This window comes from Pan paniscus, chromosome 5 (genome assembly GCF_029289425.2).
Source record: "Pan paniscus chromosome 5, NHGRI_mPanPan1-v2.0_pri, whole genome shotgun sequence".
Lineage (NCBI taxonomy): Eukaryota > Metazoa > Chordata > Mammalia > Primates > Hominidae > Pan > Pan paniscus.
The window spans coordinates 105681634-105700000 of record NC_073254.2 but is presented as its reverse complement, the minus strand read 5'-3'; the positions used below and the strand labels follow the sequence as shown (position 1 = coordinate 105700000).

The 18367-nt window shown below is 37.7% G+C and overlaps 2 protein-coding genes across 21 annotated transcripts in view; both read left to right on the top strand.

The window, feature by feature from the left end:
- Positions 1 to 3648, top strand: part of SYNCRIP (synaptotagmin binding cytoplasmic RNA interacting protein) — a 35476-nt gene extending 31828 nt beyond the window's left edge. For all 6 annotated transcript variants that reach the window (XM_063605406.1, XM_055113938.2, XM_003822842.5 and 3 more), the window contains one exon: positions 1 to 3648. This exon is cut by the window's left edge. The gene's annotated coding sequence lies outside the window, so the exon portion shown is untranslated.
- Positions 3649 to 5735: 2087 nt separating this feature from the next.
- SNX14 (sorting nexin 14) overlaps positions 5736 to 18367 on the top strand; it is a 100103-nt gene continuing 87471 nt past the window's right edge. For 7 of the 15 annotated variants that reach the window (XM_024929200.4, XM_024929198.4, XM_008976450.5 and 4 more), the window contains exon 1: positions 5736 to 18360. In XM_024929200.4, coding sequence (XP_024784968.1) covers positions 18221 to 18360 — 140 coding nt within the window. In that variant the 5' untranslated portion in view covers positions 5736 to 18220. The remainder of the gene's footprint in view (positions 18361 to 18367) is intronic. The other 8 variants (XM_008976448.5, XM_055113935.2, XM_055113933.2 and 5 more) reach the window with 5 other exon arrangements.

The window sequence follows — 18367 nt, the reverse complement described above, 5'->3', positions numbered from 1 at the left end:
ATGTTCAAAAAAGTGCATCCGAACTTGTACTAAATACTGCAGTGTCCCTTTATAAAAAGTCAGACTAAAACTGACAATTGTACAGCGAAGCCTGACATTTGGATATTTTGAAGTTTTTTCATAAATCATAGAAATTAGTATATGGCTGTAGTTTAGCTTTTTAGGTAAAAGGTATGTTTCATTAGTGCATTTCTTCCTGCTGATCACTGTAAACGTGAATCAGCTTTCCATTTCTTATGCAGGTCATGATAACTTGTAGAGTAGAGTACAATCATTTGTGCTATGTTTTTAATTTTCTAAAGCACCTTGATGACAGTGAGTGTCCAGTGGTGAAGCATCCTCTATTGAACCACCCTCAAAAATTTTTTTGCCAAGTCCTAAGTTGATAGCTTAAAGTAAAAAGTGAAAATTATAGTTTCATTAGGACTTGGTGTAAAGAAATCCCCTCTCCCCTTCCCCAAAGGGATACTGCAGTTATATCACATACCCAATAGGCACCACGATGAAGATCAGAGCTTATACTTAATTAAGGTTTTATACACACCAGTTCCCCAGTAAATGCAAATTTAACAAGAAAATCAGACATGTCATATGTTCAAAATGCTCATGGCAAACAATCATTTTGCATTCCTGCAAATAAAATTGTTTTATACTGTAAGCTGGAGGCGAGTGTAACTTATTTTTGTAATAAAGTTTTTATTTTTTTTATGTGTCATTAATATAAATGTGTGTTAGTGTAGAAATCTTCTGGTTTAAAAACTTAGAATTGCACACATTTCAGTATGTTTATTTGTACTTACATAATTTTAGAATAGTGGTTGCCAATAGCCTGTATGTTTCACATTAATTGGTTTTTTGTTATCTAAATAAATCATTTTAGTATGTTGTATGTCAGTTACTGGGATAGCTGGGACATAGAGTGTAATTTAAAATTTGTCAATAAGTATTCATTGGAATATATGTAAATGTGCCTTGCCGGTTATTGAAACTTATCTACAAAATGAGTATGGGGTGACAAAAATTAGTTCCTGGTGCTTAATGAAACTTTCTGCCACTGATTTTATATATTACCCCGTGCTTTTTTAAAGTACATCTCTCTCAAAACTTAGTGTAAGTTTGAGGGCTACACAAAACATTTACATTTCATTCTAACATAATGAATATAATAGGTTGTGGAAAGTGGGTAAACTAAATGTAGCCTTCAGTAAAATTGAATCTCAGTGTAATCCTTGGTGCTGGCATTTCCCAGTTCCGAGGAGTTAAATGATCCCATCTAAGAGGTCATTGCCATGCCTATTGGCACTTTACTGTCATAGCATTTTTAAGGGACACTGTCAAGGTGTTTAAGTTCTCAGAATTACTTGTTGGGATTTTAGGACAGGTTTGTTTACTTAAAGTAAGAACTGCATTGTCAAAGTTGAAAGAGGAACACTTTTGTGAGTTCACAAATGTGTTCTTAAGAAAACATTAAAATATGGAGCTCTGGGTTTTCAAGACTATTTGGCATTCTTAGTTTGGGGACTTGGGAGGGAAACTGATAAAAAGAAATTGTGAAGAATTGATGGTTATACTTAAAAAAGGGTAATGTAAACAGTGGTGATGAAATATATACACATCAAGTGAAATTACTTGACAGTGTTCATTTGAATGACTTTGAATTCAAGCCATTATAATTACTTTTAAAATTAAATATCATTTGCACTGTTCTGATAATGGGTGCAGTTTTTGAGCAATATAATCAGAGCTAAATATGCATGTAGTGATTAGTGATGTGAACAATTAACGTTCTGAGAAGAAATACTAACTGTGGTATTTTCAAACTTAAATTTCTGTAGTAAAATCAGTATCAAAGTCTTATCAGATCAAGGAAAAACAGGCAATGCATATAAACATACTTTTGAATGTTGTGTGGCCTATAAAGCAATAATGCAATTTATATGGAATGTCATGGGATATGAGAAATGGAAATGCAAAAATAACTAATCCTTTAGTAAAAATGTCAACATGTTAAAGGGGGAATGTTAACTAATGTAGGTTATTGCTATTTGTGATTTGTTTATGGGTTCTTGGCTTTGACAGCTTCAAAGAATGGACAGTGATAAGTTAAAAGAAATTTTGTATATTGTCAAGGAAAGGGTCTTAAATCCGAGTCAAGTCCCTTCCTTGGGGTAAAAAATGTATTCTTAAAGCATTCTGATGTTAAAAAGAAAACAAGTTATCTAACCAAAACAGACGCAAGATTTTGTTTCTGCAGACTACTTGGCAATCAAAAGTGATCATAAATTTAGGTTATCAGTTTTCAGAAAGTTGCTTTGTGAGAAAATTTTGTTAGATATATTCTCCCAAGCATGCTTTTTGTGGAAGGTTTTCAGCCATTGCCACTGAATCAGATGTTAAAAATGAAGGGAAAATTGAGTGTGCACACACACAACTGTTGTACACTCATGATTGCAGTTTTAGCTTAAGAAACCTTTCTACCAGTTACTGTGAATCTGACTTAAAATGTAAAGTTTCCTCATGATAAAATAGGAACAACATAGAAATGGATTGATGGGGTGATCTGAGTTATTGTATATAAAAGTTTTTAAAGAACAGAATGAACATCAAGCCAGATAGGCAAAAATTGACACATTCAGAACAGCTTTTTTGACTGCGAAGCCAAAAGTTGTCAGAAACATAGCAAAAGATCCCTTATTATTACAGAGTATTTTATGTAGTCTCTATTTTAGGGAGAGAAATTAAATAGAAGGGCTTCATGCATTTAGGGGAGGGTGCTAAAACTTCTCAAGTTCGTAAAACTTACAGGAATACCCACCATGATCATTTTCTCTCTAATTATGTATACCACAAAATTTTCATCTGGCCATAGGAATTCACTGGTGGGTGTAAAATTAATGACTAAAGAAATTAAGTGACAAATACATAAAAGAAACAGACTTGTGGGGATATTGTTTTAAGGTGTATTAATTACTCAGTGATCATACCACTCAATAGGGCATGCCACTACTTTTCTTAAGATGCTAATTATGAAGCAGTGCTCACAGGCATTTTTTAACTAGCACATTAGTAGATGGACTTTTGGGGTCTGTCACTTTTTAAAAGTATTTAAGACTTAAATTATATTAGCACCACAGTCTGCCTTCAGTAATACACCTAAAATATTTTTCAGGACCAGAAGCATTCAGTTTGAAAATTTTGCAGATGCAAACCAGTATTATTACTAACACTCTGGGTCAAAGATTAGGTTTTTAATATTAACAGTAGTCTGGTAAATATTTAGAAGTCTGGCATTGAGAAACAAAAGCTTGTACCTGACTAGTATTTTTATTTAAAAAAATTAGTTCTGTTAGCTTATTTAAATTGTGTTTTATTTATCCGTAGAATTTATATTTATTTCATTCCTTTCATCTCACTGAAAACTGTCTGCAGGCCCTTTGATTTGGATTAGATGTGTGAAGTACTGTCTTTTGCCAAAAACCTCAAATTACCTGTTCTTTTCAACGTAGTGGGTTTGTGCTTGTTTGGAGATCAGTTCAAAAACTATCTGTACTATCTGTACTGCCTCTGATGTTAAGATTTTATGTATAGCATAAGGAAGCTAGCTCTGACTATATTTTCCTAAGAATAAAGACCTATTTTTGTAGCATGTCTTAGGATCTCCAGGAGTCCAAGAATTATTGTGGGTGTCCTCCATTTCATCACTCTTCACTTAACAGCTTTTAAGTAGACACTTGGAATCTTTAGAGGTCTGTCGCCCTTTGATTATCCATACATTCGAAGTAACTAGCCAATGGTGAAAAATTCCTCAAGATATCCTCAGTTGCAATCACGTTACTGGAAGATGAATAGAATAAATGTATTAGGCTGGTCTTAATTTTTGATGGAAATATTCTGTTGTCACGTACTTGCCATTGGATTTGATAAAGTTAGTGGTAATTTGGAAAGAATCGGGGACTTGCCAATATATTTGTGGGTTTTAGCTTATACCCCTAGGATTTCTTGGTTGCGGGACGAGCAGTTTTGGCCACTTCCATCAGGACAAGACTTTTTAGGTCACTTAGTGCAGGTTTTAGTTTCTATTTTGGATTAACAACATTTATATTGATTATCGAAAAGAAGCTTTCATCATTTCAGAACAGTCCTGGAAGTTTGACTTTGAGTGTGGGAGAAGTCCTAATAAACCATTTTGGAAATTAGTGTCTCCAAGTGTTACAGCTTCCTAAAATGGGTTTCTAACACAGTGGGATCAAAATAAGGTTATTTTAGGATAATATACTGTAAACTTAATTGACTGTCTGAATTTTCTACTTTGTCTATAAAGTGGCTTACAACAAGTTCTAATCTAGAAAGGAGTTATAAAGGTTATCTGTAATGTTTATGAATTGTCATTTCTTGCCTTCTTTTAGGCTTTCAGCTGTATTCTGAAAAGGAGATTGTTGTGACAAACTCAACTTGTTTTGGAGAGAATTTTAGGAAACCTAAGGGAGTTGGTGTTTTATATCATTTTTGATGTGCAGTTTTTGAGTTTTCAGGGCAGAAGGGCAAAGTATTTGGTGTGGACAAGTTGTTACCACAGATTAAAGAATAAGACCAGGGCTTGCTGACAGTAAGAAACTTGTTAAAGAGTTTTGTAGGTTCCATATGGTAAAATTAGGTCTTGTAATTATAGAAACACCATGATATACAAGAAGAGTTCCAACATACCTGTTATGGCTCGTTAATGGTGTTAACTTTAAGTTGAAATGTGAATAACATGGAATTTGTGTTACATGAGTACTGCATCATTTAAACACAAATTTGCTAAAGCTAGGTGCATCTGTATACTAAAACCCTTATGACATCATTTTTAAGAGAATATCTTTAATATGTCAGTATTTATGTTAATTGGTTGCTTTAATTGGAAGACTCAGGAATTAGGCCTCCAGTTGCTTTTAGTTTAACATGTCATGAAAAATTAGAAAAGCATATGTACAAATTGTATTTCTGAGTTTTATTTAATATTTGGAATATACTTAGAGGAAAACCAGAAATAAACAATGTTAAAGGTCATCTATAAAAATGGCAGAATACACTTTTCATTTCCACTCTAGAGCCACATGTATACAGTGTAGTTTTGGCAAATTTCGTTCATACCTCTACCTCCTTTGCTGTTTTCCTTGAAATAGTAAAAATTCACATAAATTTGGTTCTTCAACAGTATTAAAGACAGGTTCTGTTCCCTTTTGGTTTCCTGCCTAACTTCAGGTACAGTTAAACATGGAATTAAAAGACAAATAGCCTTTATTGTAAAATTGTCATGTAACAGATCCTAGTTGATCTCTGGTTTCCTGGAGATTTATTTAGCATTTGGGAGAGGATCAACAAAGGGGCACAGCAAGCAGATACTGTAGTTAGTATTATTTTTCCCTTTTTTGCTTACTGTCTATCGATTAGTCTTTAAATTACTAGTACATTTTATGATAAATTTCTTTGATTTATTTTACCTCCTTTTAGAATGGAAGCTCCTCGAAGGGCAGGGAAATCTGAGTAGGCAGGCATTTAAAAATATTTAAAATGTTCAGTTGGGTGGAAGTTTAGTTTTATTTGCCAAATTAGGCTTGTGACAGAATTTGACAAAGGGGATCAAATATTTCGAACCATTTAATTTATGGCATGGAAAGCTTTTAAAAATGATCACAAAGTGCTAATGATTTAAGTAAATTAAGATGAAGATCCACATTTAAATTATCAACGTGACACTTTAAAAAATTATAAAACTGTCTTGAGGGAACAGTTGGCCTAGTGACTTACAGATTTTTTTATATGTTAAAATAACCCTATGTGTAAGTGACTGTTTTCCTTATTTGAAATTAAGAGGAAAAGGGTGCTCATAAGTCATCTTTAGCAGTGAACTTAACAGAATCCAGTGGATCAGTTTTCCTTTATGCTGATGTGTAGTTTAATCTGTGCTGCTGAACAAGACAGTATCAATTTATAAGCCCCCTATCTATAAGTTCTTTATGAGGTGAGGAGGGGGTACTTCAAGATGGAACTGTTTTGCTAATGAGGGTCTGGTTGGTTTTGAGTCTAAAGTTTTTATAAGGTTCTTTTGCATAGCAATTTGAAGGTGAGGGAATAATGATACTTGAGAAAAAGCATGAAGCCTAGATAACTAAAAATGAGGTGTTGAAAGCAGCTGTTTCCGAGGGTAGTGTATATTGCTTACTCTATCTTAAAGTAACTTAGAGAAATGGTTACATACGTATGAATAGCCTTATATTTACCTACCAATTGATAGGTAGCTGAAATTCAATAACCTGAATAGTGAGGCTCTGAATTTAACGTATTATTTCACTATACTATATATACCTCCTAATATCAGTAGTGTGAGTAAAATGGTATTTATGTTATGCTTAGTTGATGTTTTAACTTGATTTTTTAAAATCTAGAAGGACCTTTCCGTGGAGTCCACTCCCAGATATCTCCTCCTCTCTTTAGTTCTCTCTTAAAATTTATTTTATTTTTTTAAGAGAGAACGGTTGGCCGGGCATGGTGGCTCATGCCTGTAATCCCAGCACTTTGGGAGGCCCAGGGAACGGATCACCTGAGGTCAGGAGTTTCAGACCAGCCTGGTGTCTGGCCAACATAGTGAAACCCTCTCTCTACTGAAAATAATAATAAAAAAAAAGTCCGGAGAGTCAGGAGAATTGCTTGAACCTGGGAGGCAGGTTCAACTTGGGAGGCAGAGGCTGAGATGGCGCCACTGCACTCCAGCCTGGGCAACAGAGTAAGACTCCGTCTCAAAGAAAAAAAAAAAAAGGTCTTGCTCTGTTATCCAGGCTGGAAATCTGTGGCACTGTCATAGCTCACTGCAGCCTCAAACTCCTGGGCTCAAGCAGTCCTCCTGCCTCAGCCTCCCAAAGTGCTGGGATTACAGGCATGAGCCACTGTGCCTGGTCTCTTGGTTACGTTTATTACTTGAAATACACTTAAGTCTCTACTTAAATGAATTTTAGAATCTGATTCTCATAAGGAAATAGTACACTGAGTAGTTTTCTTTTCCTTCATTTTCCACTTCCTGTTAGGTATCCTTCCTTTCTTACTGTCAGGATTATAATACTTTACAACTGATTACCTTATACTTGCCTCTAGACTGAAGAGAGGCAAAACAACATATATAATGTACTTGCCCATCCTTGTCCATCACAGCAGTTTATTTTATATATTTTATATATGCACAGTCTTGCTCACTCTTGAATGCTAGAAATTTTAAGTTACCAGTTTCTTATATGGTGCATTGAAATATTAGTTCACATCAGTTTTCTCTTTGTGCTTCTGATTTCCTCAGACGTTTGGTGATTCTTTATTCATATTTATCAAAGAAGGATATTAGGAAAACTGGTGTTGACTTGTCTACTGAGATGGCTTACTGCACGTTCTGTGTGTGTGAGAAAATGAGGACTAATAGCCTTTATTTTTAGCTTTCGTGGGAGTAGTGAGGCAAGTAGGGTACCCTCTCCAGTGTCAGAAGAGTTTTCAATTGCAGGAATTTTGACTGCTCTCAGGTTACTCACTTTGAGAGGGAGGTAGACCCTAAAAGCAATTTTACCACTGTCAAGTCTCAGTCCTTTCACTCCTACAAACTAGGAGGTCTTGGTTTTTCCTTCCCACTCATCCCCCCCATGGAAAGTGGCTCCTGCTGTTTGTAGCAAAATTAATATGAGCCTCATTTCTTCATCTTTTGTATGAAGGAATATGAATTTATCTTTTGTATCTAAATTGTGCAACTTAGTATAAAAGGTGCTAGTTTTAAAATAGAACTGGTAGTAAAACACAGTAGCATGGTGCCACCTCCTGAATTAGGAGAAATCTTAGTCTGTATTATCACTTCCATATCACTGCTCATTTAAAATATATTGTCTTGGAAAAGTGAGTAAGTCTTGGAAAGAGAACAGGTACATAGAGGACATTTTGTGACTAAGGATGCAAATTTAGTGACATTCTTAATTGGAAAAAGCATATTATTTTGGAAGACCTTTTCTGTTTTGTTGTTTTTGAGACAGGGTCTCTGTTGCCCAGGCTGGAGGGCAGTGGTGCAATCATGGCTCACTGCAGCCTTAACCTCCCCGGCTCAAGCAATCCTTCCACTTCAGTCTCCTAATAGCTGGGACCATGGATGTGTGCCACCATGCCTGGCTAATTTTTATTTCTTTCGAGACGGAGTTTCGCTCTTGTTTCCTAGGCTGGAGTGCAATGGCATGATCTCAGCTCACTGCAGCCTCTGCCTCCTGGGTTCAAGTGATTCTCCCAACTCAGCCTCCTGAGGAGCTGGGATTACAGGCGCCTGCCAACCACACCCAGCTAATTTTTGTATTTTTAGTAGAGTTGGGGTTTCACCATGTTGGCCAGGCTGGTCTTGAACTCCTGATCTCAGGTGATCCACCCGCCTCTGCCTCCCAAAGTGCTGGGATTACAGGTGTGAGCCACCGTGCCCGGCCAATTTTTTTATTTTTTGGAGAGATGAAGTCTCCCTATGTTCCTGAGGCTGGTCTCAAACTGGGCTCAAGTGATCCTCCTGCCTTGCCTCCCAGTGTGTTGGGGTTACAGGTGTGAGCCACTGTTACCTGGCCTGAAAGGCCTTTTTGGAAATAGAAAATATTTTCACATTTAGTTTTTGAACATTTAAAACTAAACCACTGAGAATTTTTTTCCCCCATTATATTTAACAGTTTGTCTTTCTGTCTTGTTATTTTCAGCAAGGCAAAATTTTTGGCAGGTAATGAAACTTCATTCCTTATTGTGGCAGGGATCTCAAACCTACTTTCCAGATTTGATGTTCTGGGGTTTGATGAAAATCCACGTTAATTTACTTCTGGAATATATTCTATACTTCTGTCAACTCTGGTGATTAGGGAGTTTGATTTTCTACATAAAGACAAGTCAAACTTCTTGAGTCACTTTGGCTTCAAGGTATCAAAACAGTTCTTAATTAGGTTTTGTGATATTAAATATTGGCTGATACCACGGAAGAAACTGACTTGAAAGGTTTCTGGTACCAATAATCTTGGCTACTTTTTTTTTTTTTTTTTTTTTGAGACGGAGTCTCGCTCTGTCGACAGACTGGGGTGCAATGGTGAGATCTCGGCTCATTGCAGCCTCTGCCTCCTGGGTTCAAGTGATTCTTCTGCCTCAGCCTCCCAAGTAGCTGGACTACTGCTCAGCTAATTTTTGTATTTTTAGTAGAGATGGGGTTTCACCATGTTGGCCAGGCTGGTCTCGAACTCCTGACCTCAGGCCATCAGCCTGCCTCGGCCTTCCAAAGTGCTGGGATTACAGGCATGAACCACTGTGCCCAGCCTAATTTTGGCTAATTTTTCAGTGGTACCAGTATCTGGCCAGTCACACATAAAAATGTACATACATTCATAGATATATATACACACATAATAGGAAACTAAAGAGGGAAATAAATCTTCAGTAGACCTAGATCTTTTAGTTAAAATTTATGGACATAAAATGCTCTTAATTTCTTACCTTCGTGTCTTTTATTCATACGGCTTTCCCATTCTAACAAGCCTTATCTGGCTTGTATATTTATTTTCCACATATACTTACAAAGGTATAGGTTGGTGAAGTAAAATGCTGTCTGTGCATTAATGTAGTTTTCTCATTTCAACGACTTAGGTAGTCTTTTCAGGAGTTCTGGATGAAAGACTGAAAATCTGTTAGTCATTGGGCCATTTAATGGAAGCAGCTACGTATAAAAATTTAGCCTCTCTGAGCCTGAGCTTTCTTGTAAAAAGATATTTTTCCAGCTCTCAATTATATCCTATGAATACAGGATTTATAGGATCGTGTCTTTTTTTTTTTTTTTTTTTTTGGGAAAATTCTGCCTAGAGGACTTTTGACGTTATTTCATTCATGCTTTTATGTGGAGATTTATTTTCACAAAAGAATAAATGTTGCATTAAAAAGTAGACTTAATTCACCCTGTAATACCTTACATGTATGAACATTTGGTACATTATTTTTGTGATAGCTCTTTGAGGGAAAGACGGTAAATATGACTCTTGAAAGTTGAGGAAGCTAACACTGAAGCGTATATTTTCTTATATTCTGAGGAGGAAAACTATCAAGCTCTCATTAGTCCACAAAGCATTATTCCAAGTTATTCCCAAATTTCCCTAAATTACCATGTTAATGCATGAATTGGGAGTTAACCTGAATCACATAGATGTTAGCTAATACATGAATCTACTTTTGTGGGAGTAACTCCATTTTAAAAAGTTTTAGAATAGGTGTTCATTTATTCTAAGTTTCTTAGTTTTGAAATTCTAGTCAAAATTCTCAATGCTAATAGATGAATGAACCTGATAAGTAAATACAAAACAGTCTAACTGCTAAACCAACCTCCTAGATTTTATTTATGTTAATTGTTCTCTAACAATTACAGGACCACCATATAGTCCAAAATAGCATCGGTGTTCTGATTACCAGTGATTCTCCCCAAGTAAACTGTCTTTAGGCTGAAAGTCCACATATTTAATTATCAGTAAAGCATCTTATTGCACCTTTTCTAGTGAGCTTGGTGGTTTTGGAATGATACCTCTTTTAAGTACAGTCTCTGTTGTACTCAGGCTGGAGTGCAGTGGCGCTATCTCAGCTCACTGCAACCTCCGCCTCCCGGTTTCAGGTGATTCTCCCACCTTAGTCTCCCAAGTAGCTGGGATTACAGCCACCACGCCTGGCTAATTTTTCGTATTTTAAATAGAAACTAGGTTTCACCATATTGGCCAGGCTGGTCTCAACTCCCGCCTCAGGTGATCACCTGCCCGCCTCGGCCTCCTAAAGTGCTGTGATTACAGGCATGAGCCACTGCGCCCGGCCTGTCCTCTCTTTTCAAGAGTTGTTCACAGGATACCAGTGTCCCCATATGAAAGTTATATATTTTAAAGATTTAACCCCTATGGCATTGATTACATTCACTTAACCTTGAAAAATCTTGGCAATTTGCCAAGTTATCTCATCTTCCATCCTTACCTGTTCCTATTTTCCTTTTTCCCTGTATACGTGTTTCCTTGATCACATCTACATTACAGTCCCATATCACATCTGTGTGTACTCCTCTTTTAGTGTCAGGGCTTGCTTGATGTCTGTTACATGCAGTTCTGCATTTCAGCTGTCTCCTGAACACATTCAAGTGCTCTTCTCCATCAGCAACTGTCTCATTAATTTCTCACTTCATATCCAGTCACATTTGATCATTTACTTGAAGAGGCCTGAAATGTCCTCTCTATCCAGGTACTACCAGTCCTTTAGGAAGTTCAGATCTGGCATAACTCCTTATAAATAAGTTAGACTACTAAGTGGCACATTTAATTTTGCTAGTTCTCTACATTTAGCTCCAGAGTCTACGACAGTATTGTCAAATAGAAATGAAATGCAAACCACACATGTAATTTAAAGTTTTATAGTTTGGCCCCAGTTCATCCTTCTAGTGTAATTTTCCATTAATACTGTCTAAAGAAACTGCCCGCCTTGTGTTTCTTTGGCTCATCTCACAGCTTCTGATGTCTTGAATTCTGCCCCATTTTCTTCAACCAAAATAGGTTAAAATCATCTTACTATAGGCACATTAGAACTAGCAACATCTTATCCCTGAGGAACAAGTACAGTTTGGAGAACATTAAGATAAAAGTCTTGGCTTTGCCTTCTGGGGCAAATAAGGCTATTAGCTGATTTTTCTTCTTTTCTTGGTTTTGTTTTTTTGAGACGGAGTCTGGCTCTGTCACCCAGACTGGAGTGCAATGGTGCAATCTTGGCTGACTGCAACCTCTGCCTCCTGGGTTCAAGCGATCTTCAGCCTCAGCCTCATGAGTAGCTGGGATTATAGGCACGTGCCACCATGCCCGGCTAATTTTTGTATTTTTTAGTAGAGACAGTTTTGCCATGTTGGCCAGGCTGGTCTCAAACGCCTGACCTCAAGTGATCCACTCGCCTCAGCCTTCCAAAGTGCTGTGATTACAGGCATGTGCCACTGTGCCCAGCCTTTATTGTGGTATAGGTTTGTGATACAAAAAATTTATCAGCCTCTGCTTAAAGGTAACTTCAGGAGCAAAAGTATACTTTTATTATTTTTTTTTGAGACAGGTCTTGCTCTGTTGCCCAGGCTTGGTTGAAGTGGCACCATCTCGGCTCTCTGCAGCCTCGACCTCTGGGGCTCAAGGGATCCTCCCACCTCAGCCTGGGACCACAGGTGTTTGCCACCACACCCGGCTAATTTTTTTGTTTTGTTTTGTGAGGCGGAGTCTTGCTCTGTCGCCCAGGCTGAAGTGCAGTGGCATGATATTAGCTCACTGCAACCTCCGCCTCCTGAGTTAAAGTGATTGTCCTGCCTCAGCCTCTCGAGTAGCTGGGAATGTAGGCACGCACCAGCATGCCTGGCTAGTTTTTGTATTTTTAGGAAAGATGAGGTTTCACCATGTTGCCCAGGCTGGTCTGGAACTCCTGACCTCAAGTGATCTGCCCGTCTCAGCCTCCCAAAATGCTGGGATTACAGGCATGCGCCACTGTGCTTGGCCCCTAATTTTTGTTGTTGATTTTTTTCATGTAGAGAGGTTTCACCATGTTGCCTAGGCTGAAAGCCACAGTTTTAAAACATCTGATGTCATTTGAAAATCTGATATTTCTATGCTTTGCAATAGCAGGAACCTTCAGAATCATTTAAATTATTACTGCTACCCTTACAATTTTTTTGGCAGTGTGTATCTGGTAATTACAATCTTCTTTCCTCCACCATGGTAAATAATAGTTTCTTATGTTGCTTTACATAGTAGAAAACACGATGGAACTTGGCAGAGGCTGAAGAGTAAATAGATTTAAACCAATTTAAAAAATAATTATGTTAACATTTGAAAACTCAGTACTTGCAAGGGACTGTCTAGATAGGGATATTTGTCCTAGGTGTCTTAACTCTGAAGCAGCTTAAATGCCCCACAAAAATTGCTCTAGTTCTGCCATCAGTGTTTCTGTGAGCATTCTTAAAGCTTTCTTTTTAGCCACAAGAAATAACTGAAAGCTGATGTTTTTAACTATAAGCATTTTTTTGTTGTTGTTTTTAACTAAAAATAGAAGTGATAGAACTGTTCTCTGAACATCTGGGGACAGCAGAGTTCTTAATTGTCTTGAGTACTTAAGAATATATCTTGAATTGTTTCACAAAATTGACTAGGACATAATGCTAAAAATTCAGACTGTTTTAGAATCTTGTGTTCATATGAGTTAAAGAAAAATTCAAATAGTAACTGTCTTTGAATATATAAGGGAAATTTTACAATAAAAATTTTCAAAATTATTGTTCAAGATTTATACTTAGATATATTACGTTGAGTTTATTTTCTGGAATCAGCTTGCCAAAAGAGGAAAAGTTTATTTTTAGTGAAGGTAAAAATTGATTGTAATTATTTGGTAGCAACCCTTACTAGTAGAATAAGAGCTGAAGTACCAATATTAGTGATTTTCACAGTTCTGAACCAAGCCTGGTTGCATGGTGGTTTTTAGGACAACAGTGAAGAGCTTTAATTTTTATGTTTTGGGAAATAGCTTGTGAGAGGTAAGAAGGATTGCAAAGTTTTTCCAAAATATTTTATGAAGTTAGTGAAGTCAGTTGAAATGTGTATTTAAACATTTGAAGGGATATAGTTAACATTTTTTTAATGAGAGGAAACCACTGTCTGTAGTTCAGAAATAAGATGGAGTGTTTTACTTATTTAAGGGGTAATTTAAAAAGTAAACAAAAGCATTGGCCTACAAGAGAAAGGTGATGTTGGATTATAAGTGCTTTTTCTAATCGTTAATATTAATCAACAGGTGAGTATATTTTCCATTTCCAAGCAGTTATTAATTTACATTTTCTCAAATTATAAGTAGCTTCCTGCTTCTCCAAAAGTGAGGCTTAAGAGGATGGCTATTTCATCATAAATTAGAAAAACGACTACAAATATGAAATGGTTAATTTTTTGGTACTAAGATAATGAGACCATCCAGAATTTTATGATCAAAACATGGCTTTTACCCAGGGAGTATCTGTAGTTGAGCCACTGGCTCTATAACATTGTTAGTTCTTTGTATCTTCCCAATGGAGGTTTTACCTCATGGCCATAAAAATAAAAGAGGGTTAAATGTGAAAATAACTGCATTTTGAACATCTCAGACCCTCCACTCATAAAAATTACTTAATGTTCCTCTTCCTTGAATTACATATTTTCCATTGTAATAAATTCCTGTTTTGAAAACCAAGGAAAGGAACATTTTTTGAAGAAAGCAGTTCAGTGGCCTCTTTAACAGGTTTATCAAGAGGTTGATATGTAGGGATAGGTTGTGGGGGAGAAGAGGGTGCTATGAAATGTAAAATTAAGGATGTAAAAATAACATTAGGGATGCCACAAAAGGTGAAATATAAACCATGATCATTTGAGACAAGGGAAAAACAGGGCTTTGAAAATGCCTGTCATGTGATAGGAGGCATCTGTAAGGGAGAGACTGAAATGGCTCCCAGGGGTAGTATATCCATCCTCTTCCCGATATACCTGTGCCATACAAATAATGACCCTCAGCACGTTAAAATGTGGTTTACATTCAGGGTCATCAGAGTTTAGGCCTAATTTCTGCAATTCAGGTATTCATCATTACCTTGCAAACTTACTGTACCAACATAAAAAGCATTTTGCTCGTGTGGCGGGGAGAATCAGGTTAAATTAAGTAGAAGCATTTTGGAAACTTTGCCTAGTACTTCATGACTTTTGAAAATTATAAGTGAAAACAGAGATAAGTCCTATTCTTCGCTCACATTATTTCCCACAGGCCTTTCCAGATCCTTATAGCTAAAAATTTCCCTTTTGCCATTAACTGTCATTAAAAAAAAAAGATTACAGTCTTTATGTATAAAACCGCTGCCCTTTATAACATTTTATGTGACTTGTTTGCTTCACTAGATTGTAAGCCTTTGGAGGTCAGAAAAAAATGCATCTAAATGTATCTGCCACCACATCTAGCACAGTGCCTTACACTTATTTGCTATTCAATAAATATATTCATTAAAATAATGGACATATTACTGGATTGCAGTTTAATGTCTATGAGCCCTTTAAATGCATTATCAAATTTTTAACTTTTTATAGTTTGTCAGTGTACACCTAGCACATATGTGACCTTTGTAGCATTTATAAAAGATTTACACATTTAATTGTACTGGCTCTCCACAGCTAGCAGAGTCTATAACAGTACAGTGTAGTAGAAATATAATGCAAGCTACATATGTAATTTTAAGGTTTCTAGCTACATTAAAGTAAAAATACTTTTAGGCAATTATTTCCAAAACATTTAATATGTAATTGCCTTAAAACTAATTTTAATTTACATTTAATACAGTTTTCATGGTAAGTCTTTGAAATGTGACAGGTACTTTACACATCACAACAAGCCACATTTCAAGTGCTCCCTGGCCACATGTGGCTACTGACTTGTATTGGACAGTGCAGATGTAGAACTTTAGCGTAGGCAGTCAGCCTTTCTGGACCTCAGTTTTCCTAGAAATCAGGTATTTAATATGTCATTTTCATTTTAGATTGTCGTAATCCAAATAAAAGCTAATTGGTTTAGCTCATTATTGTCATGTTCACAAAGCCATAAAATTTGAAAAAAAAATTTTGTCTTAAGCATTGTACAGAGATATTTAAGAGGCACTTTCCAACTTTCCACCCATTTTAGCCCCCACCCCCCACCTCAGTTTTATGAAAATAGCTCTGTTTTAGAGTTGAGGTAGGAGTGAGATAGAACAAGTTAATCTTGCTAACATGTTGCTAGTAGGAGATAGAGCTAGTTTCAGAACCAGGGTTGGTTGATTGTGGATATTCCATATAACCTCTCGAAAGTTCAGAACTTAACAAGGTTGGGGAAAAAATTTCGAGCTCTGTGCGTGTAAAGGTGGGTTCTAGACCATAGGCTAAAGACATGTAATGAAATAAAGGTTATTTCCTTAGATGAGGTCCGTAGTGACAGAAATTGAATTATGTTTCATGCTTTAGGTGTGGAAATTCTCTGCCATAAAGAATTTCCTTATGGCTGAAGTTTATTACATTTTTTTTCCCTTTTCTAATCATAAGAGCAATTTGGAAATTTAAATTATCTATTGTCCAGTTAACTTATTCTAATTGCCTCTAAGAAATCAGATGGGAAAGAAGTCTTTTAATTGGATGTTGTAGTGATGTCTGATTTGAACAGAACTCAAAACATTTTGTCTTTAAAATATACTGGCCCTTGGTGAAAAGAGTAATTTCAAAATAAGGCTTTAAAAGGAAGCAAAAGTTTTAAACAAAATAAAAGGCAACATAATTTACCAGACAGGTTAATAACTTACATTATTTGTCATGAGATTAGTTTTTTAAAAGGTAATTTACAAAAGTGTAAAGCACTCAAGTCCATAGGAGGCACTTGATATATGTAGATCCACTCAACATACACCTATTTTAGTATAAACAGATAATTCAAGGACGCTTAAAAACTGCCAAAGTGAAATTAATAAATGTTTAAATATGTACCTAGAAATATTAAAAAGTGGTAAGCTTTCCAATGATGTTACACTGTAGTCTTTTAAATGGTTTAGTCACAAACAAAAGTATATTTGTGATGTTTAGACAATAATAGCTAATCGTGAGGATCAGTGAAATTGTTTACTTTTATACACCACTGTGGAGTTGGTACCACCATTCTACAAAGCAGTTTGACTGTATCAAGAATGTTTGTTTTTACCCTTTGACCCAGTAATTGTATTAAAGTTGATTCTAAATAATTAGAAATGTGCATAGGTTTATCATCAAGGATGGTAATATCAATGGACTTTAGTGGTTAGCAATAATGGAACAGGATGGTACATTCTGATAAAGGATAATAATGCATCATTAAAGATCTATGTTTTTGTAATACGGGAAAATATTCATGAAACTACATACATCATTAAAAAACATTTGTTTCCCCACTTTGAAGGATAAGATCCTAGGAAAGAGAGATGACAGGCGCAGGCTCTGTCTTTAGAACGTGTTCAAATCCCGGCTTTGTTAGTTTTATGATCCTAAGTTCCTTTCTGTCTCAGTAATTTGCCTGTATAATGATTGAAACTATAGTACTGTACCTACACCATGGGGTGAATGCATGAAGGTGAAATGAAAGTGCTTAGTGTCTGTACCGCCTAAGTAAATTTTCGCGATAATAGTCTTCCTGCATCTGTCACTGTAGCGAACAATACAGAAAAAAAAATTTAGAAATGTGATGAATTAGTAAAGGGAAAACCCCATGAGACTCTAAGAGGGATTTTACCTAATCTGCCAACCTGCCTCCTGCAAGCACTTGGATTTTGGTTGGGCTCCCGGAGCCGGCGTGAATTGAGCTCTACCCTTGCCCGTGAGCGCGCAAAAGAGATTTTGTTGGTGGGGTGGCGGCCTGATGAGTTGTAGTCTTTATTCTAGGGCTGTTTTACTCGCCACCCCCCCAGCCCCCAACACACCCCTTTTAAAATACCGACTCAAAGGCGTCCTCCTATCCCCCTCTCCCTTAGGCGTCACGCAAAGCTCGGACCTGCTCCCACCCGGAGCCGAGTGTACGGTGAGGCGCGGAGCGTTGCGGGGTCGGGGAAGCGCTACCACCCGCTCCATCCCTCTGCGGGTTCGTGTCACGAAGACTACAGTTCCCAGCGGGCTCCACGAGCTCCGGTTGCCCCTCAGGCAGCGCCCGGCGACTACAAGGGTGCTGTAGTTTCTTCCGGGCTCCCTACAACCTTCTTCCCTCTCCTCCGCAATACAGGCAGTTACCGGGTGCTGGGGCTGTCCTTTGATTTCCGGAAATGGCCGGTCGCCAGTGTTGTCAGAGTTTCCACGGAAGACTGCGCGCTACTCCGGCCAGGAGGGCGGAGCGGCGAGACGCTAGAGGCTTTGCGCTGGGTGACGACTTCGGGCACGTTCTACGGCCGTTCCTCTCTCTGGTCGGCTGGGGACGCCGGCCGCGCACGCGCGGCGTGGGGCGTGGGGCTGGGCCCAGCCGGACGCGACCGCAGCCTGCGGCGGCTAACTGCCGGTAGGCGTCTGTGTGCGCCGCCAAGTCGGTGTGGCGGGGACGCGAGGTGTGGATGGGGGGTCGCCTTGACCTCTGCCTCAGCCAGTAGCGCAGTCTCGGCCTCGCCGTTACGGAGATGGTGCCCTGGGTGCGGACGATGGGGCAGAAGCTGAAGCAGCGGCTGCGACTGGACGTGGGACGCGAGATCTGCCGCCAGTACCCGCTGTTCTGCTTCCTGCTGCTCTGTCTCAGCGCCGCCTCCCTGCTTCTTAACAGGTAACGC